The 23,265-nt window shown below is 40.9% G+C and overlaps 1 protein-coding gene across 1 annotated transcript in view; it reads right to left on the reverse strand.

Moving 5' to 3' along the window:
* Window positions 1-23,265, reverse strand: part of LOC124613625 (nephrin-like) — a 715,499-nt gene that overhangs the window by 19,579 nt on the left and 672,655 nt on the right. Inside the window, exons 9-10 of the mRNA XM_047142340.1 lie at window positions 10,023-10,182; window positions 528-824 (exon numbers count right to left, since the gene is read on the reverse strand). Coding sequence (XP_046998296.1) covers window positions 528-824; window positions 10,023-10,182 — 457 coding nt within the window. The remainder of the gene's footprint in view (window positions 1-527; window positions 825-10,022; window positions 10,183-23,265) is intronic.

The following is a 23,265-nucleotide window of genomic DNA, read 5'->3' on the forward strand; positions in this document are numbered from 1 at the left end:
TTTTAGTGCAGTGCTCAAGTAAATGTTCAGTGTTGTTCGCCTTTCCAAAGTGTTACGAACAGAAAACATTCTGTCGCTAAGTGTGAATTTTATATTTCTTGCGAACAGAAACCAGACTATCGCCGTGTTTTTTTAATTGTCTGTCTATTATTTTACCTGTCTGCTTCATATGTACTTTATTAGCATCATCAACCCTTTGTTTTATGTTTTAAGTTCCACGATTTTCCGCCATTTTACCATTTAAGTCACCGATTTTATCGCCTAAATTATTGTTTATTATCTTCATCTTTTAAAAACAAACTCTGTAGGCTACAGAGCGGCGTCCTATGCTGCTGCCAACCTGCCGCCTTCGGGGGGAATCGAAACTCAATAATGGAAAAAAAAAAAAAATTCGCTGAAAACGTGTGCTTTCTCTTTCCTTTCTTTTCCATTTAAGCAAACTGAGCCACAGTAACAGTAGCTAGAGATGGAACAAATATCAGAGGATACCTCATTTCCATCCGACCTGCAGGCGTGCGACTACTGACCTGCGGGCACGACATGGAAGACGCAGGGCGCGCGCTGCGTGCCGACGGCGTTCCTGGCGCGGCACACCAGCTGGCCGTAGTCGGCCTCGGCGCGCGGCGTGTACAGCAGCAGGCTGCGGCCGCGCTCCACCGACCACGCGGCGGCCGGCAGCTCGCGTTCGTCCGCGCTGCCGTTGAAGCTCCAGCTGAACGACAGCCCGTGGCTGGGGTTCGCGTCCACCTCGCACGACACGCGCACCGCCTCGCGCCGCGCCACGCCGTACGTCAGCTGCTGGTTCTCCGAGCACAGCGGCCGGTCTGCGCACCAGGCCAGCAGCGGTAAGTTAGGCGGAGAGTCTTACAGCTACTGTATGCCAAACTAACGGGTGGCGCACTTTTCAAGTAGCACGTTCCCCTCTGAATGCGAAAGCAGTACCTCGACTCCTGAAGCAGAGTAAACAGACCTTTGCTCTGTTTCTCGATGGGCACAGAACCTAGGTCTGAAACTAAACCCCAAGAAATCCCAGGTCCTTCTTTTATCTATCCAAAGTAAATCAGCCGGTACTTTCGCGAAACAGTCCCTCAAATACTCTTCAATAGTACCCAAAGACCGTACCAAAAAACTGTAAAAGACCTTGGAATAATCTTGGATGAACACCTAAACTTGGAAGAACAAACAGTCACAGCTTGCCCGAAATCGCTCTCCTCCCTACATGCAATCCAAAAATTAAGAAAAATATTTCCAACCAATGTTAAACAAAAATTTTTCCAAACACTAGTCTTGCCTAATCTTTACTACTGTGATGTAGTTCAACAAGGCACAAATAGTGAAAATTCGAGATGCGTCGAGCTAGTGTAAGATACGTGTGTGATACACGATTGTATGATCATATCAATCCTTCATACTTCCATCTAGGTTGGCTACGCCCACATAAGGTACGCGATCTCCACACGATGCACTTTCTTCATCGATTTCTTAGTCACTGGTGCCCCCAATACCTATCTTCTCACATTAAACACCTATCATCATTCCACAACCGCAATACCAGATCGGATACGTCTAGCTTCTTGGCTGTACCTTTTACATAACACAAAATCTTTCTCCGTGTCATTCTCCCTCTCAGCCATAAGACTATGGAACGCGCTCACCTGTGATCTACGTCTCATCCAGAACCACTCAACATTCAAGAGGGAACTCAAAACTTACATATTAGGGACGGTATAGCCACCATCGTTGTGCACCTCTCATCTCTTTCTTTCTCCTCTGCATCATAGCCTCGAATTTTACCATTCTATTGCTCTTCCTCTTCTAAATCTCTTTCACCCCATTCTCTTGTCTTATGTCTCTATTCGATGTGAATAACTCACAAGCTGCAAGAACATAACGAGAAAATTCCCAACTAGCAATAGGACTGACATTCATAAAAGAAAAATATGTTTACTTTCATATACATAGTCATTATTATTATTATTATTATTATTATTATTATTGATTGTTATAATTATTTTTTATTGTTATAATTATCCTTATACTACTATTATAATCTCTATTTTTTCTTTAACATTAATACTGTATAACACGTGGTATGTCCATAATGTTCAGTACAAACTGAAATTCGTTCAATCTGAGTATGCCTAGTTAGGTGTAAGAGAGGGCCTGAAAGCTCTAATCTTGCCAGGTAAAATAAATGCATACATAAATAAAATAAATAAACAGCTAAATCAAAGGGCCGTTTTCCGCAATAATAAATTGTTATCGTTCTTCAATCAGCATTTCAGTTCATTCAGTCAGGGAAGATAGAAGTTTCTCTTTGCGGTCTGCAAAATGACTTGCTCCACAGAAGAAAGAACTGAAATTGTGGAAGTATATATAAACAAGTTCTATTAAGGAAACTAGTGAAATTTTCGTGGTGAGGTATCCGAATAGACGACTACCTGCAGAGAGAGCAATACAAAATCTGTATAAAAATTGGCGCACCTACGGATCGGGCAAGATGTACAACGACAAAGAATTCCTTCAACTCGCACGTCAGAGGTTACTGCAGATGTTCGCAGAAGAATTATTCAGAGCCTAAAGAAGTCAACATGTAAATTGACACAAAATGTGTATGTAAAATTTTATAAAGTATTCTGTGACAGCAGCACAGTGATGGGTATAAAACGCTAAAAATCATATAAGAACAGTCCAGATCGCGCTTTCAGATTTTTAATTTCTTAGCAGATGGTTTCAGCCCTTTCCTGAGATCATCTTCGGGCTTTTCCCGCCACCAGCATCCATAATGACGGGGACAAGCCTGCTGAAGGGGGTTTGAGCAAAGAGCAGAAAAATGCTGCTAACAAATAAAGAATCTGAAAACTTGATCGAGACTGTTTTCATTTTATTTTAAATGTTTGTAAGTAGAGGGGGTTCCAGCTTTTATTTATATGTCTTAATCCGAAGCCATATCGAGTGATTGTTGTGCAGTAATTACGGGAAGATGACTGTCATAAACGTGTAGTTTACCACACGTGGCTTTTGAATAACATTAAAGATGGTTTGTTAGACCCTTTCCATTACTTCATGAGTGATGAAACATGGTTTCGCCTTTCTGGTCATGTGAATCCACAGAACACGAGGTACTGGGCAACGGAGAACACTAACACCGTGTGTCAGCAACCATTCCATGATTTAAAAAATCGGAGTTTGGTCCGCTGTATCAGGAACATGCATCATTGTACCGATATTTGTTGATACTACCGTCAAGACTATTGCATGTATAGATATTTTTGATATATTTTGTGCTCAACTTACTGAATATGAAAAACAATACCTGCTCTTCTAGCAAGATGGGGCAACATGCCAAGCGTCTGAGGTATCCATGAAGCAGTCCATGATATCTTCACTGAGGGCGAACTGTCAGCAAAACTTTATGGCCACTACATTCGCCGAATATAACAACAAGTGATTTCTTATCAATGGGACACTTTAAGAGCAAGGTGTATGAAAAAAAATCCACACATAATGCAGCAACTGAAAGCCAAAATCAGCCGTGAAGTTATCGATGTCGATATCCGAACGTTACGCCGCATGTATGTGAAAATGCTCAGACATGCACAGCTGTGTACTGACGTTAGGGGGGGTCACTTTCAACATATTCTACAAATTATTTTTCAGGATGTTTTCCATCCTACGTAAATAGTAAGTTCATTTTAGCTCACTGTTTCTGAAATTTCACTGCATTTTCTTTAGACATACTCAGGCTACTTTTACCTACGCCATCCTTTATAAAGTTTTCTGTAGCTTACACTAAGCTAAACGAAAGCTCATGATGGGCCAGAAGCAATTCATTGCAATAGAAGGGAACACCGGTATAGTTACTGACAAAGAGGAAATTTTACATCTCATTCGGAACTTTTACACCCGACTTGTGACATTCCTCTTACATTGGACAGTTCATTATTTCCTAAATTTTGCACTATATGGGACGCTGCAGTAAGAAAGAAACTTTTAAGCATTTACTGTACTTGTGATTTATGGTACTATTATTACACACACATGATCGAAGTTATATTTACATACGTATGCACTGTAACAATGACAGTGGGCCGATCGACAACCACTTAGTGGTTGATGTGGCTAACGTTTATTTTAAGTTTTGCTTGTTCTAATTACACTGTTGGCAAACCTCATCATTTAAAAATAAACATTCAAGTGATTGTTGACAAGCAACAAACTCATAGCTGCAGACATTTACCTGACGAAAACGGCTTCCTATAAAGGACGTACGTAAGCAATAGAAAAAGTACTACAACAGGTACTGGATGCAAGTTCAGATGACGACAGTGATATAGATATGTTTTCTGCTGATACTTATGACATTACTAACGATGGACCGAGTGAACATCCAGACGTTAACGAAGTGAATCTCTCTGAAAATGAGGACAATTTTGAAACAGGTGATGAAAATGTAGACTCTGGTGACAAGGAAATGGTCGAAAAAATCACAGGAGAAAGGTAAATTATGGAAAAAGTTATCTCCTCCTCAAAGTCGTTGCAGACAGCATGGTTACAGGTAAGCCAGAGTTGACAGCTTACAGTGAAACCATGAAACTTTTTTTACTGGTGATATGCAGAATGAAATTTGCCTCCAAACTAATTCTGAGGGCACTTCTAAACACCGAAGTTCGTTGAACGGTATTACTGCAGAAGAATTGATAGTATTTTGTGGACTGCGTATTCTTGCGAGTCTTATGAGAGTGAAGAAAGAATCAGTAGTAAATTCATGGCGCCGAGGTCAGTAGTTACTGAAAAATTGGGAAAAGTCAGATTTGTTCAAATTTCACGTCTCCTTCGTTTTGACGATAAAATGAAAAGACTTGAACCTAGAATGTCAGATACATTAGCTCCAGTTAGAAAAATTTTTGACAGTGCAACCAGCAGATTTCAAACGAACAGTTGGTTTGCATTTAGGGGAACATGTCCATTTCTTCTGTTCAGGAGAAGATAAAGAACCGAATATTGAATGAAAGTTTTGATTGCAGTAGACGCCCAAGCTTTCTACGCACACAGTATAGAAGTGTAAACAGTAAAAAATAACGAGGGAAGAGAAAGGACCTAAAGTCTTCGTGAAGCCAAGCATGTGATCTGTAATTTATATGGGACCGGCAGGGCCGTCACAGCTAACAGTTATTTTACATTCTGTGAGCTAGGAGAGTTCCTTCTAGCACAGAATATGAAGCAGGAAAGCACATTGCGGCATAAGAAGTCAGAGTTCCCAGCATTCTTATTCTGAAAAACAAACACAGGGCGGTAAACTATTCACTTACCAATGAATTAACGTTGGCGACTTATGCGCCAGCAAATAATAGAGGGGTACTACTTCTCTCATCCCAAGATCATTATGATTCAGGTGCTAAAGAAGCAAGTGACGCCAGGCCAGAAGTCAACATGAATTATAATGTTACCAAAAGTTGTGTTGATGTGCTGCACGACTTAGTGATGGAATATACAGGCTAAAGATACACCAGACAATATTGCTAGTCTGAAAGCTTTCGTTCTCTGGATGACGAAAAATTCATCAAGGAAAACGATAGATAACAATCTAAACGTTACAGTGATAAAAGTAGCAGACAAAATGAAGGCAAGAAGTAATAGTGTTGTAGACAATGCAAACTTAGTGACGTTCAGAACAGAAAAAGGAGATAGGAAAATAAAATTATCTTGGAAATACATGCACATATAATTTTGTGTGTAATGTCCCTTTGTTGTAATCAAGACAATGGCCTGTAATAAACAAATAATAAAAGTAAATTACCTAGAATTGAACTCTGATTGTACCCTGCTGCATTCAGTCGAATCTCTGTTTGGAATTATATTCCGAATTATGGATGTTGACGACAGTGATTAGAGATTTGAAGATTCGTATTACTGGTAGCGAAACGCATTAGAGACAGCATTACAGTCTGTTATTGGGACTTTTCTGGTTGCATTCCCTTCCGGGACACATGAGCCACTGAAGTGATTTGCTCCAAAACTTTTATTTCACATTAATTTTCTGTGTTAATGGTTATTGCTCCCTCCATATTTAGCGAATCCGTTTCCGATTTTTTTTTTTAAATGGAGTGGTGTTACTCCCCGGGTTAGTTTCAATTCCAGGTGTTTTGTACTTTAGTTTGTAAGCTATTGTATTAAGTAGAAACAGAAGTAAAACTTCAAACAACCAAGATCCCTGTTGTACGGTATTTATTGTGGCGACCGGTTTCAGCAAACTACGCTGCCGTCACCAGATCTATAAAGCATACATCAACATCTCGAAGCAGACTGGAATCAGATATAAAAGGGTGTAATACAACTTAACATAAGTATAGACTATACTACTGCGTATAACATACCTTCTGTAGTACATTTCAGTTAATCTACACAAGATCCATTTTATATCGAATCGTATCATAGAACGATTTTTCATGAACATGAGAAAAACAGTATATTAACAAGTCAAGCATAAAATAACATAGAAGTGACAAAGTCGTTGTAGATCCATACGACAATTACAATCGCAAGAAGAGAAAGGGCTTTAAAATGGCTGGTTAGTCGAGAAATAATAGTGACAGGATATTCCTGAAACATTTCTTTATTCATTTCTGCTCTGCCCATCTTCAGATGACATGGCGATAAATATATTTCTTTACAATCTTCCACAGCAGATTTCACTTAAAGATGTGTGCTACTAACAACCTAGTGAAGTGGCTAGTGTCACTTCGCACCGATTAATTTTCTTAAGCGGGAACGGACGCCAGCCACTTCACTCGGCTGTTAGTAGCACACATGTTTATGTGAAATCTTACATTGCTTTGTGGAATTGTAAAACCTATATCGGTTTTGACGTTCTTTGACAACTTTGTCAAACTTGTATGTTCACTTTGTATCAAAGGGTATGTATTACGTCTTAAATGTCTTGTTGTTGTATGGTGGTTTACTATAGGGGCTCCATTTATACGCGAGTGTAATTTTGCAAGATTGTAAAAAAAACGTATTTATCACTAGGTCATCTGAAGATGGGCTGAGCCCGAAACGCAAAATGAACAGCAAAAGGTTACAGAAATACTCTGTGACTTATTTCGCAACTAGCCGGCCACATTAAAGCCATTCCTATTCTCATGAATCATAAAACAGCTGTACATGAAAAACGTGCGTATTACACTGATTACACAAGCACATTTTCGTACATTTGCACAATGAAGACTGAGATTCTCAGGTAAACATCGTAGACGTTACAAGCAGCCACAAGGTGGCACTGTGGCATAATTTACAAAGAAAAATGGGTCGTGCCATTTAAAAAATGAAAAAAAACGAATGATCGAAGAACGTTACAGTGCTGACATACAATAAATACATAATCGAAATCAGAGTTTGTTATAAAAATCTATAAATTGAAGAACAGAACAGGGAGCACTATATCTCCAATGTGACGTTTAATACATAAGTAGTGAACCCAGTCGTAGAACCTGAAAGTCTAGCTACATGTTGATGGCGTAAATCACGTGATTGTATGAAGCCAGCTCTGTGATATCATCGTATAATTTCTGTACTTAGGATGACGTGTTTTTGGTAGTTGTCGGTGGAGCACTTGATGTCTCCTTTGCTTAACTCACCGAGGCACCAAACACAGTGCATGGCTCTCGAGGCTTTATGCTCCTTGCATTTTATGACATTTGCATTTTTACTGTTTTTGTTTTTGTAATACGAACATGCCATATGACTGACTTCCCTACTTCTGTATTAAATGGCATGCTTAGGGTACATTGCTTCCTATTATTTTGTATACTATTCATTTATTATTATTATAAACAAATAAATGTAACTTACTACGATTTAGATTATTTCTCTATTACATGACTGCAGTGTAAAACACTTGAATCGTTGGTTTGTCTTTATATTTTATACAACACGATGTATGCCGCTTCTACCACAGTTCCACTGAGTGACTGCTTGTAACGTCTGTTAAATTTACTTGAGAATCTCAGAATTCTGATAACAGACGGAAATGAACTTGTGTAATAACTGTAACACTATTAAAATTATTGCACTCTGATCTTATTCGAAAGTAAATCCAATAACGTCTACATCTACAACCACATACATACCCCGCAAGCCAGTATAGGGTGCGCGACGTTAGGTACCCAGTAACACTGCTAATAATTTCCTTTCCTCTTCCACTCACGAACAGAGCGAGAGGAATCGATCATCTATATGCCTCCGTATGAGCCATGATTTTTCGTATCTTATGTTCGTGGTCCTTACCCGAAATGTATGTTGGCGGCAGTAGGATCGTTCTGCAGTCAACTCCAAATGCCGGTTCTCTAAATTTTCTCAACAATATTCCTCGACAAGAACTTCGATTTCCCTCCAGGGAGTCCCATTGGAGTTCCCGAATCATCTCCGTAACACTTGAGTGTTGCTTGAATCTACCGGCAAGAAATCTAGCAACCCGCCTGGGAAATGCTTGTTTCCTTTAATCCGACATGGTAATGAATCGGAACATTCGAGCAGTACTCAAGAATAGGTCGGGTAGCGTCCTATATGCGGAGTCCTTTGCATATGAACCACACTTTCCCAAAATTCTCACAATAAACCAAAGTCGATCATTCGCCTTCCCTCCGAGATCCTCACATTATCGTCCTACTTCATGCCGCTTTGCATGATTACATCGAGATATTAAAACGGCGCTACTGTTACAATCAGCTGCATCCGAACATTACATGTTTGTTTTTTCTACTCATCCGATTTAAATTACTTTTTTCCACATTTAGAGCTTGCTGCCATTCAACACACCAATTAGAAATTTTGTCTAAGTCATTTTGCATCCTCATACAGCTACTCAACTTCGACAGCTTCCCGTACACTTCTTCTCTGCTGGGCCCCTATCTTGCACAAAGTCGACATGAGATCTTCTTTATACTTTTGACAGAATTAACTTCAACTCTTTACTTCTTGTTGATTACATTGTTTCACAACAAGTTTTTTTTGGCATAAGTCCCATTTTCAAGTTTACCTGTTAACATTACGTTTGTACTTAATTTTATTGTAGGTCTATGTTACATATAGATGGAGTGACGTCCACAAATATTTTCGAACGTAATTTCTTTTATGTACCACGTTGTTAACATAGGTCACGTATTTACTTTTTACAGAAGAATGAGAGTGAAATTTTATATTACTTTTTATGACAGTTTTAAAATTATAGATCTTTCCAATGTCAATGTATTAGGACTATGAGATTTCCCCTTCTATTATACTTAGGTCAAGATAGGGTGACGTCATGTAGATGTGCGGTCATAGTGCTGTGTATTTTATTTATTTCTTTTTTTTTATCGAGTTGTGTTCATCCATTTTCTGTTTCTATAACGTCAACAACGATTTACACATAATTTTTATGTTTTCGGTCTGTTTCTTCATTCAGGATGTCATGCGGATATCTTTTTATGTGTGCGTGAAAGATCCAACCATGAACATGTTGGAAGAACTAGACACATCCTAAACGAATAAACGCACCAAAGTATAATAAAAGATAAAATCTCATTGTACTGTTGTGCAGACATAGAATAAAATGATACGTAAGTGCAATGTCGACAGGAGCACTTGAAACTGTCACATATGCCGAACTAAGCTTGCCGTGAACCTACGTAATAAACAAGATATAAACAGATGCAATAATTTTTGTCAAAAGTTTAAAAAGTATGTAAGTAAATAAATGTGTTACGACAGTGTAACTTGTATGAAAATTAGTCAAGCCAACCATACGAGTTGATGTTTCTTTGTCCTATCATATGCGAATGTAGATTTCAACATCCAGGGGTTTAAATTAGTAATCAATACAACAAGAGAACACTAGCTCATAATAACCAAGCTGAGATTGCTACAACATTCTATCCTTACGGTGAATGGGACACATACTACTTGCGCCAACTGTTTCAGCTCATTATAGGAGAGCTGAGAAGCAGAATGTCTGTTTCAAGATGGCACTGCTGTGTACTCACAGGTCACGTTGAGGTAGACGGGGTTGCTCTCGCCGTCGCCCTCATGGTTGCTGCCGACGCAGGTATAGATGCCAGCGCGATCGCGCGTCACAGCTTGCAGCACGAGGCTCTGGTTGGCCAAGATGGTTCCCGTGGAAGCGTTGTTGTGGAGCGGCTTGCCCTGCAACCGAAGCACCGCATTGGACCTCGCTTTGTCTGGGAGAGTTATTACAGGTAATAGGAATTAAACACGGTACCAGTGCTCCTTTCCACTATCTGATTTTGAAACAAGTTGCATTTAAGTAGTTGCATGCTGCTCAAATGGTTCAAATAGCTCTGAGTTCTATGGGACTGAACATCTGAGGTCATCAGTCCCCTAGAACTTAGAACTACTTCAACCTAACTAGCCTAAGGACATCACACACATCCATGCCCGAGGCAGGATTCGAACCTGCGACCATAGCGGTCGCGCGGTTTCAGACAGAAGCGCCTAGAACCGCTCATCCGCAGCGGCCGGCTGCATGCTGCTATTTCTCAAAAGATATTCTGGGTCTCCTCTACAACACACAGAAAACAGTAGATGATTGGCGCTTCGATCTATGGCACTTTCCTTGATTTCGAGAAGGCGTTCGATGCAGTGGTTCTGTGTCACCTACGGAACAAAATACAACCGCATGGAATGTCAGACCTATTTTGTGGTTGGATTTGAGAGTTCCTAGCTAACAGAATACAGTATGTTGTCCCTACTCGAAAGATATCTTCAGACGTAAAAGTACCTTTGGGCACACCCAAGGAAGTGTTGTAGGACTATTACTTTTCAAAAGATATTTATTGAATAACGGCAAAAGTTCCTAGAGGCTTATCCGGATGCTGATATTACACACAGATTAGGCGCAACGCTATAAAATTGTAGCGAAATATAAGAAGAACCTATAGTGGGTCGAAGACTGCTGCAGGGATTGGCAACTGATCTAGAACGTAAACAAATATAAGGCCCGCTACTGAATGATGACACAACGGAAGAGCGTAAAGAGGAAATTTTCTGACATCTCTGTCATTTGTCACAATAATAAAAAAATGATGTACCTATCTTTCGTACAAAACTGATTTGTATCCAAAAACTTGTGGTGATATTCTCATAACACAGAATTATGCTGCTTACCGTGTTGCTGAAAACAAAATCATACAAATTAGAAACTAAATACTTCATTAAGAAGATCACTGCAGGAATATGACTTTTTTAAGTACCGATACGAATGTTTTTAACAATTGATTCTTGGAAGGAGAAAACAGCAACCAATCATTCTTAATAATGCTAGGAATTTACACAAATAGCGTCCTTACAGGTTTAAAAGTGTCAGGTTCATCTTTACATCGTTTATATTGAAGTTTTTGTTTACGTTAATTGTAGGCTTTCTTTCCAATAGCTAGTTTCGGTACAAAACAGGTAACAACGATACTTGTGTAAATAAATAGCATTATTAAGAGTGGAGGGTTGTTATTTTCTTCTTTGCAAGAAGTAATTTTTTTTTTTTTTTTCTACGCTGTCACTGTCTCAAATACGTTAGTTTTACACAAAACTGCAGGACGAATGTTTTTGTTCCATGCCCCATTAGTGCTGAGATACGCTTTATCTATGGTGATACTAGTACAGAAAGATACTAACTAATAGATCTGTAGTCAGTAAAACGATTTCTCGTAGCTTTTAAATTTTGGAACTCCAAAAGGAAGAATAACGTTGCAGAAAGACCATGCGACATCAGCAACAGCATTTTGGAACACTTTCTCCGTGGTTTTCACCTGGATCATGTCTGGGGACATGCAGTAATATGCTGAGAGCACAACAGCACTAATAAGCCTTTTGTGAAAACATGACACTTACAACGTTTTACATTTCCTCTCTTCAGTTGCCACACCAATTATGGAAGCAGTTATATATAGTAAATATCTGGCTGTATGCGCACAAGGAATCTAGATACAAATTTATATGTATATGTGCATGTTCATATACATGTACATGTAAATTAAAATCAATTCCTTACAACACTTTACATTTTGGCGCCCCTGTCGAAAGCTCATGGGTTTTAAGCCTTTACTGTGACGGCTACAACATTAGATCTCAGAGAGATTTTGCTGCTACAGCTGGGATCGACAAGCACCCTAAAACGACTAAGCAAGGCAGGCTCACCGAGATGGAGGGCAGTGACTCTTACTGCCTTCACCTGCAGTCAAAAATGAAATGTTGCTCTTTTCTCTCATATACTTTCTGTCCAAAATTTTAACACTGCATGTATTCTTGTGATTGCATTTATAAAAAAAATGTAGATTTCAATTTTCGTTCAATTGTAGTGGACTGAGTCGATGTTTGGCTTCGCTTCACTTCCTTCTGGGGAACTGGAAGGATTTTAATCGACGATGGTATGTGCAGTATGCCCTTCATCGATTTCCCCCAGAAGTTTCCTCTACAGCCAAGAGTACTGTTTCAATCAGTAAACAACCCGCAGCGTTAAGAGTGATGCTTTTTTCCCTCCATTTCTTTAGCCTGGATTTTTGATCGATTGCATTTTCATTGTTTGTATTTTACTAACTACGAAATTTCAATTCAATACAGTACTATACTGCACCAGTCATTCCTTCTCTTATTTTAGGGCTCGCAGCGTCCCTCTTATATAGAGTATCCACCGACGTTCCGTATAACACGTAGCCTGAAGATCGATTTGCGTGGTCCTTTTTTTAAATTTTTTGTTAATTTTGCTAGAGGCTCCATTACTGTCTGTTCTCTTTGTGAACTAACTCGGAAATCATGTTTTTACCCTACTTCTTTCCTCAAGAGGGCAAAACCTGCTGGGAAGGTCAGATTCGGTTGTATAGAAGACACTACTTCTCCGGAACAACAACGTACCACCACCAATTTTATTGACTAGACACATTACAGGATTTTCGCTGGAAAAACTTCAGATAATTGTCTCACTCATTTATCACTTTACACATTCATATAGCTGCCTTATACTAAGACGGGCAGATAAATGAAAACCATGTGAAGACAGTAACTGAGTTTCGAATATGGGGCACACAAGTATGAAGCCACGACGCTAGACATTGTGCCCTCACCTCGGCTGAAGTTATCGTGCCTCTGTACGCTAGTGTAAATATGTCTAAAACCTCAACCATGATTTTCTCAGAAATGGTCGAGCATCCGCGTATAAACTGAGACACATGTTCGCTTATTTTAACACCTCTTCCACAGAGCAAAGTTTCTGGAAGATCGGGTAATGACACTTGCCGTGTTCTCGACGTAAGGCAACAAAGAGTTCTGTGTTTCCTCGGCCGCTATATTTACTGCCCACAGATAGTGCCATAAAGAAATATTAACTTTTGTTGTAATAATAAAAGCATATACGATCTTTTGTTTATTTATGCGAATGTAACGAGCTAAGCGCAGCTTCCTATCACACATCTTCGATAACAGAAAAGAAAAATACAAACAGTAGAAGCGAATCACAAATAAACTGAGTCACGTGTGCGTTCATACTGCAGCAGCGATTAAAATTTTCAACTAAGACGTAAAATAAAATTTTCCCTCTTATGATTTATGAAACAGATCATTTTAGGAGCATTATCGCTGGCCAAAGTTCGTGGACTTTTTGGTTTGGTATACTGTACAGTCTACCTGTAACACATAAATTCACTCTATTAATAACTTCTATATACACACATAAATACAACATATATTCACTTTGCACATATGCAACATTTGAATTGTTGGCTGGGACAACTCATCAATGAAGGACGATATCCCAGAAATAAGTTAGTATGGTTCCACTTCTCTCCGTTCTGGAGCTTTCTCTTCGTTCTAAGAAAAATGACTATTTTTTTCCTATTGGGATCCCCTAACTGACCCGTTATCAGCTTGTATGCTAATAAGCGAAACAGGAACGCGCCTCATTAATGAGCTGGATCCCGAACAGCCAGCTCCACTCACTGGAAAAAAAGTATACTGTGCAACATGAAATTCGTTTTGTTCCACTCTGATTTTTAACCGTGTAGCTGGTGGTACATCAATACGACTGCGATACCAGCAACAAATTTATTTACGACATGTAGCATAACAAGACAAGTAATAGAAACATATTTACAACCTTGAAAATCCTACCAGTTCTAATGTGTGTTTTTAATAAGTTTGTATCCATCCCAAATTCCGTTTTCCACTGAAGTAGCAGCGAGAGGACAATCTTGTTGACAACGAATGAAAACGACGTAAATAAACAGGATGTACCTGGAGGAATAGTCAGTTTTCCTGGAAGCAAACAAGTCTAGTAAACATAGACTCTAAAACTATATATGAAATGGAGGAATAGTAAGAAAAGGGAAGGGATTTGTGGGGGACTAGGGATTTCCAGCCACACAGGGCATTGTGAAAATGCAATGGCGAAACTTGAAAATATACGCCAAACCGGGACTCAAACCCAGATTAAACACTTTTCCGTGAGCAGTTACCGTAGCCGCTTCGGTCGTCCACCTACGGTCCCTGACCGACCATAATTTCCAACTTATCGCGCTATGCACTGCAGCGTCCCTTATCCATTACGCCCTACACGCAAATTATTGATTTCGTAGGAATTTGGACGATATTACTGCATCTTCACTGAAGTGAATGCCATGGACTCTAAACTACTTACGTTAAGAGCCGTGAGCAATTGTTCGGCAGAAGAGATGTGTTTCGCAGTAGCGAAGATACGTACAGAGATTAGTATAAAGATGTAGGGGTTAGTAATAAGGAGGTTGGAAGCGTTCTCTGTTCAACTAAATCATTGGAAATTGAGCACAAGACCAGACAGAAGAAGGTTAGAGAAGAATTCTGGCTATGTTTTTTTGAAATGAATTATACCTATTTTTCACATAAATCGATTAAGGAAAAGCAGGGCAAAAATAAATGTGAATGAGGGACAGGAATCTAAGCGCTCCTTCCGCATGCTAGCTCAGTGCCTCAGTCACTTCGTCAGCTCGTTCTATGGACCTTACAGTTCAGTTGTTCCGACAAGCTGTCCTCTGGGGCCTGTCTGTATTATCATTGAATGTTAACATTTCCCAATAATGTGTGAAAGAACGGTCAGCGGCACTTTTAACTACCTTAAATTCTCTGGCGAGATGTACGACCTCGGAGATTCAGCTCTTACAATTATATCTGCTGACTGAATATTGCTGATAGTATTTCCATTACGATGATGGAGCTTTATCGTTGCAGTTGATTACTATTCGAAGGAGAGCCAGACGTCACACCGAACACTGCCATTACGGTGCCCAGAAGTTTTGACTGCTTTATGTATCAGTCGAAATTGTTGCTGAAAATTCTTTATTGTCCAAGAGATCTTTAGATCATCTATTAAATTCTCTTAAGTTCAATATTAATATAAATCAAATATTTATGGCCTTTCATACTCAGGGCACCTGCATCTGTTGAAAGGTATGAAGCTAGAAGGAATTCCACTAGCAGCTGGTAAAGTTGCTGTTTATTGATACACAACAGGTTTCACCGCCTAAAGCCGGATCATCTGGTGCAACTCAGACGATAAAGGGCAGTGTACACTGTCACCTCTTTGTAGATATTAAAATTAATGAAAATATTGTAAAATATACTCACAACGTTAAAGGTTCATAGGCATACCAATCGCTCCTAGACAAAATTTGCTTTTCTACATCTACATCTACATCTACATTGATACTCCGCAAGCCACCCAACGGTGTGTGGCGGAGGGCACTTTACGTGCCACTGTCATTACCTCCCTTTCCTGTTCCAGTCGCGTATGGTTCGCGGGAAGAACGACTGTCTGAAAGCCTCCGTGCGCGCTCTAATCTCTCTAATTTTACATTCGTGATCTCCTCGGGAAGTATAAGTAGGGGGAAGCAATATATTCGATACCTCATCCAGAAACGTACCCTCTCGAAACCTGGCGAGCAAGCTACACCGCGATGCAGAGCGCCTCTCTTGCAGAGTCTGCCACTTGAGTTTATTAAACATCTCCGTAACGCTATCACGGTTACCAAATAACCCAGTGACGAAACGCGCCGCTCTTCTTTGGATCTTCTCTATCTCCTCCGTCAACCCGACCTGGTACGGATCCCACACTGATGAGCAATACTCAAGTATAGGTCGAACGAGTGTTTTGTAAGCCACCTCCTTTGTTGATGGACTACATTTTCTAAGCACTCTCCCAATGAATCTCAACCTGGTACCCGCCTTACCAACAATTAGTTTTATATGATCATTCCACTTCAAATCGTTCCGTACGCATACTCCCAGATATTTTACAGAAGTAACTGCTACCAGTGTTTGTTCCGCTATCATATAATCATACAATAAAGGATCCTTCTTTCTATGTATTCGCAATACATTACATTTGTCTATGTTAAGGGTCAGTTGCCACTCCCTGCACCAAGTGCCTATCCGCTGCAGATCTTCCTGCATTTCGCTACAATTTTCTAATGCAGCAACTTCTCTGTATACTACAGCATCATCCGCGAAAAGCCGCATGGAACTGCCGACACTATCTACTAAGTCATTTATATATATTGTGAAAAGCAATGGTCCCATAACACTCCCCTGTGGCACGCCAGAGGTTACTTTAACGTCTGTAGACGTCTCTCCATTGATAACAACATGCTGTGTTCTGTTTGCTAAAAACTCTTCAATCCAGCCACACAGCTGGTCTGATATTCCGTAGGCTCTTACTTTGTTTATCAGGCGACAGTGCGGAACTGTATCGAACGCCTTCCGGAAGTCAAGAAAAATAGCATCTACCTGGGAGCCTGTATCTAATATTTTCTGGGTCTCATGAACAAATAAGGCGAGTTGGGTCTCACACGATCGCTGTTTCCGGAATCCATGTTGATTCCTACATAGTAGATTCTGGGTTTCCAGAAATGACATGATACGCGAGCAAAAAACATGTTCTAAAATTCTACAAGAGATCGACGTAAGAGATATAGGTCTATAGTTTTGCGCATCTGCTCGACGACCCTTCTTGAAGACTGGGACTATCTGTGCTCTTTTCCAATCATTTGGAACCCTCCGTTCCTCTAGAGACTTGCGGTACACGGCTGTTAGAAGGGGGGCAAGTTCTTTCGCGTACTCTGTGTAGAATCGAATTGGTATCCCGTCAGGTCCAGTGGACTTTCCTCTATTGAGTGATTCCAGTTGCTTTTCTATTCCTTGGACACTTATTTCGATGTCAGCCATTTTTTCGTTTGTGCGAGGATTTAGAGAAGGAACTGCAGTGCGGTCTTCCTCTGTGAAACAGCTTTGGAAAAAGGTGTTTAGTATTTCAGCTTTACGCGTGTCATCCTCTGTTTCAATGCCATCATCATCCCGTAGTGTCTGGATATGCTGTTTCGAGCCACTTACTGATTTAACGTACGACCAGAACTTCCTAGGATTTTCTGTCAAGTCGGTACATAGAATTTTACTTTCGAATTCAATGAACGCTTCACGCATAGCCCTCCTTACGCTAACTTTGACATCGTTTAGCTTCTGTTTGTCTGAGAGGTTTTGGCTGCGTTTAAACTTGGAGTGGAGCTCTCTTTGCTTTCGCAGTAGTTTCCTAACATTGTTGTTGTACCACGGTGGGTTTTTCCCGTCCCTCACAGTTTTACTCGGCACGTACCTGTCTAAAACGCATTTTACGATTGCCTTGAACTTTTTCCATAGACACTCAACATTGTCAGTGTCGGAACAGAAATTTTCGTTTTGATCTGTTAGGTAGTCTGAAATCTGCCTTCTATTACTCTTGCTAAACAGATAAACCTTCCTCCCTTTTTTATTATTCCTATTAACTTCCATATTCAGGGATGCTGCAACGGCCTTATGATCACTGATTCCCTGTTCTGTACATACAGATTCGAAAAGTTCGGGTCTGTTTGTTATCAGTAGGTCCAATATGTTATCTCCACGAGTCGGTTCTCTGTTTAATTGCTCGAGGTAATTTTCGGATAGTGCACTCATTATAATGTCACTCGATGCTCTGTCCCTACCACCCGTCCTAAACATCTGAGTGTCCCAGTCTATATCTGGTAAATTGAAATCTCCACCTAAGACTATAACATGCTGAGAAAATTTATGTGAAATGTATTCCAAATTTTCTCTCAGTTGTTCTGCCACTAATGCTGCTGAGTCGGGAGGTCGGTAAAAGGAGCCCATTATTAACCTAGTTCGGTTGTTTAGTGTAACCTCCACCCATAATAATTCACAGGAACTATCCACTTCTACTTCACTACAGGATAAACTACTACTAACAGCGATGAACACTCCACCACCGGTTGCATGCAATCTATCCTTTCTAAACACCGTCTGTACCTTTGTAAAAATTTCGGCAGAATTTATCTCTGGCTTAAGCCAGCTTTCTGTACCTATAACGATTTCAGCTTCGGTGCTTTCTATCAGCGCTTGAAGTTCCGGTACTTTACCAACGCAGCTTCGACAGTTGACAATTACAATACCGATTGCTGCTTGGTCCCCGCATGTCCTGACTTTGCCCCGTTGAGGCTGTTGCCCTTTCTGTACTTGCCCAAGGCCATCTAACCTAAAAAACCGCCCAGCCCACGCCACACAACCCCTGCTACCCGTGTAGCCGCTTGTTGCGTGTAGTGGACTCCTGACCTATCCAGCGGAACCCGAAACCCCACCACCCTATGGCGCAAGTCGAGGAATCTGCAGCCCACACGGTCGCAGAACCGTCTCAGCCTCTGATTCAGACCCTCCACTCGGCTCTGTACCAAAGGTCCGCAGTCAGTCCTGTCGACGATGCTGCAGATGGTGAGCTCTGCTTTCATCCCGCTAGCGAGACTGGCAGTCTTCACCAAATCAGATAGCCGCCGGAAGCCAGAGAGGATTTCCTCCGATCCATAGCGACACACATCATTGGTGCCGACATGAGCGACCACCTGCAGATGGGTGCACCCTGTACCCTTCATGGCATCCGGAAGGACCCTTTCCACATCTGGAATAACTCCCCCCGGTATGCACACGGAGTGCACATTGGTTTTCTTCCCCTATCTTGCTGCCATTTCCCTAAGGGGCCCCATTACGCGCCTGACGTTGGAGCTCCCATCTACCAGTAAGCCCACCCTCTGCGACTGCCCGGATCTTGCAGACTGAGGGGCAACCTCTGGAACAGGACAAGGAGCCATGTCAGGCCGAAGATCAGTATCAGCCTGAGACAGAGCCTGAAACCGGTTCGTCAGACAAACTGGAGAGGCTTTCCGTTCAGCCCTCCGGAATGTCTTTCGCCCCCTGCCACACCTTGAAACGACCTCCCACTCTACCACAGGTGAGGGATCAGCCTCAATGCGGGCAGTATCCCGGGCAACCACAGTCGTAGTCCGATCAGGGGATGCGTGGGACGAGCTGGCCGTCCCCGACAAACCCCCATCCCGACCCCCACAGTGATGCCCATTGGCAACAGCCTCAAGCTGTGTGACCGAAGCCAACACTGCCTGAAGCTGGGAGCGAAGGGATGCCAACTCAGCCTGCATCCGAACACAGCAGTTGCAGTCCCTATCCATGCTAAAAACTGTTTTGCTAAGAACGTCTGAACTAATCTACAGAGAGCGTAAACAAATCGACAAAATTTAAACGGTTATTAAAATACAAGATTGCCTAGTAAATGCAGTAATGCTGCTACTTGCGCACTGCTGACACTGCTCGGCGGCGGAAGGAGACTAAGCGAAATTCACTATTCAGGTCCTAAAACACGATGCTACACTCTCAAATACTATAATACGCCCGAAATTTATGAATTAAACAATGCAAGTACCAAAAACACGCAAAGAAATTAAGAATTAAACTATGTAACAAATGAGTGAGCTAGGAGTATACGACTTGCTGCTCAGCTGCTTATCCAACGGCGGCAGGGAGCACACTGACTGTGACCAACCGACACTGGCCGTTCAAAACAAAACAGTAGACAAACGACTACGCGAATGTACACTATTCAGGTACTAAAACGCGATGCTACAACTCTCAAATACTATAATACGTTCGAAATTTATGAATTAAACAATGCAAGTACCAAAAACACGCAAAGAAATTAAGAATTAAACTATGTCAGTTCTATGTCGAACGAAAAGTAACGAAGAAGTTCTTCATTCCTTTAGGACAAATTGCCGGCCGCAGTGGCCGAGCGGTTCTAGTTTCTTCAGTGTGGAACCGCGCAGGTTCGAATCCTGCCTCGGGTATGGATGTGTTTGATGTCCTTAGGTTAGTTAGGTTTAAGTAGTTCTAAGTTCTAGGGGAATGATGACCTCAGATGTTAAGTCCAGTAGTGCTCAGAGCCATTTGTACCATTTAGGACAAATTGCTGATAGGTGAAACTTGCAGTTACAGAGCCATGTTATAAAATTTACCCGCACCAAAAAACAAAAAGGGGATATATTTTGTAGTGAGAGAACGATACAAATATTTATTAAAAAAGGCCGGATTAGTGTTAAAAATTGTCACTGCTAACATAATTCGTCGCGGCACTATGCAAATTACTGAATGGGATGTATACAGTGTACTGAGAAGTGCGGTGAGAATGACACTTTACCGTTTTTGGACCTGCAAGTATCTATAAAAGTGGAATTACTGGCTTCGATATGTGCAGAAAGCAAAAACGACAGATCTCGTTGGACACAGGCACTCATATCACCCAACGAAATATAAACCCGTGGCATTCCGAGCCAAGTTAATCCGTATGTATGATGTGTCCCCTAGTAGCGAAGCTCAAATGGCTAAATATAGGGTTATATAGCATGCAGCGTATCGAAATGGTTATGATCCAGGATTTGTTAATGTAGTTGATAGAAGTATATTAAAATAAAGAAATATCCTCTTTCCATTAACGGATCAGAGGCAGATTTTATAAAGCGTAGACCAGCCGAGCAGAGAATGAAACGCTCTATTTTTTGTAATGCCATATCTGGGTGCAGTATCCGAAAAAATAGCCAGATGTATGAGACGTAAGTTCATTATTCCAGCGTATTTTACTTTTTCGGATCTACGTAGAAACCTCAGACACAGGGATGAAGCAGTGGTAAATAAATGTAACGAAGCGGGTGTATAGTATATTACATGCAATGATTTCCCTAAGAAATGTATAAGGGAAACCAGTAGGTTATTTCGAATAGGATTTCAGGAACAATAACTTAGATAATCCCCAATCTGCATTAACAGCGATGAGCAGAGGGGCATATCATCACAACACCTTCATAAATTTTAAAAATGCTTCATAAAAAAGAAAAAAGCTACGTTTTAAAATAGAGGAAGTAGATATTTTTAGACACAAAAAGAAAATACACAGTGCACGTTGAATAACCAATTAGAATAAAAGAACTTCTTTGCCTGCCGTCACATCGGTAAGACGTTGCCATGTGGTGAAGTCCACAGAGTAATCTGCGTAATGCCGCGACTAATTGTGTTGGCAGTAGCAATTTTTATCGTCAATGTGGCCCTTTTTTAAAAGTATATCCAGTGCCTGTTCCCTATGAAAGATTTTTCTTTATGGACGCAGGCAGACTTTAAAACATGGCTCTGTAACTGTGTGTTTCACCTATCGGCAATTTGTCTTAAATGAACTGAGCACAGCTTCATTACCTATCGTTCGTCATAGGATTCACAATATTCATTGGACAGCAAATTTTGACTAGGCGCGATGAGTAGGCCTATGAACATCTAACGTTGTCAGTATATTTTAGATATTCGTTCATTAATTTTATTATCTACAAAGTGATGACACTATACGTTGCTCTTTACCTTATGGGTTCCACCTGATGACCAGCTTTAGGCCGCGAAGCAAGTTGTTGCAGTAAACACCAATTTTAGCAGCCGTTAGCGGAATTCTTCCCAACATCATTTTATCACATTATCGTATTGCGATATAATTGTCTCCAGTCAACGTCATTACCGAACAGTGAGACTGGGCCAAATCATTTCATTATTGACAACGATAGTTGTGTACTGGCAAGGTATCTTCCTTCTTTCGTATCGATCGTTTGTTTATTCTGCTAAAGCATTCAGTGTCACGACATCCTTCCTTGGGGAGAAGTAAACTGATTGTCTTTCACAGTAATTTTATACATCATTCTAATACTTCATTTTTCCCTTATTAAAAGAGAACAATGCTTTGTGGGTGCGAAATTTCAAAGGCTCAAAAGAAATTGCGTTATAAGGTAACAATATGCACGTGCGGTATTTTATCATTTTCTGTTGAAAGACGTAACTGTGGTAATTTAATCACAGGAATCTGTGACTCATAAATTTCGTAATTATTGTTTTTAAATTTTTATGAAACAATATACTGCTGAAAATCGCTGCTGATCCAACATTCCTAGCCTTCTGTGCATTGTTGTGTGCACACGATCGTCGTGCATAGACCAGTCAGCTTGTTGATTTACACCCGCCGTAGAAAGACGTGTCTACCTGCGGGAAGCCAACTAAAATTGTTCCTTAATAGCCCTCAAATGACTGATACGAGCAGCGACCCACCAGTACACAGCGATTGACCGCAATATGCACTGCCGCCTGCTGCTCGCCCATAGGAAACTAATCTCGCGGCACGTGCTCCATAAGTGCGAGTGGAGTGTCGCATTGTGTAGGGGCCCGCATGCTTCACGCCTAAACTGCTGAATTATGGGGCATCACGCTGCCATCTGTCCCAGCCCTACGACAAAGGACCCCCACCAACCCTAATTCAGTGTCGGGCGGTGCCACAGCACGTTCTTATTTCCGCTTCAGATCACGACTCGTTTATTGTACGACAAGCTCTAATATTATGCACCAGTTGCCCTGGTACTCAAAAGGATATCTTTTTTTTTCATTTTAAAACCCTCCATTATTAACTCAGTGTTTGGTGCACTGATATAGCCTATTATACAACTATAATTCACTGACAGTCGAATGCACGCAACTACCGAAACATTTCTAAAGAAAGTTACTGCATTTCGTTACGTATGCACTGACGACATTCAAGCTGCCTGACTGATTCGGCTGGAAGTGTCTTATATCTGTTGTAGCCTCTTCTGAGGCAAGCTGGCCCACAAGTGTTCTTAACTCATACATTATATCTTGGATATTGCCACCGGGACGGAGATGACGTCAGTGCTGGTGTCACATACGTTTTTTCGGGAATAGGCTTGGGGTACTGTTGTCCACGGTAGTCCCTCAGCATCACGCAGACAGTTCGGAAAAACATGTGCCATGTGTATATGATCCTTGTCCTGTCGAATAATGGCA

The sequence above is a fragment of the Schistocerca americana genome, chromosome 4 (assembly GCF_021461395.2).
Source record: "Schistocerca americana isolate TAMUIC-IGC-003095 chromosome 4, iqSchAmer2.1, whole genome shotgun sequence".
Taxonomy (NCBI): domain Eukaryota; kingdom Metazoa; phylum Arthropoda; class Insecta; order Orthoptera; family Acrididae; genus Schistocerca; species Schistocerca americana.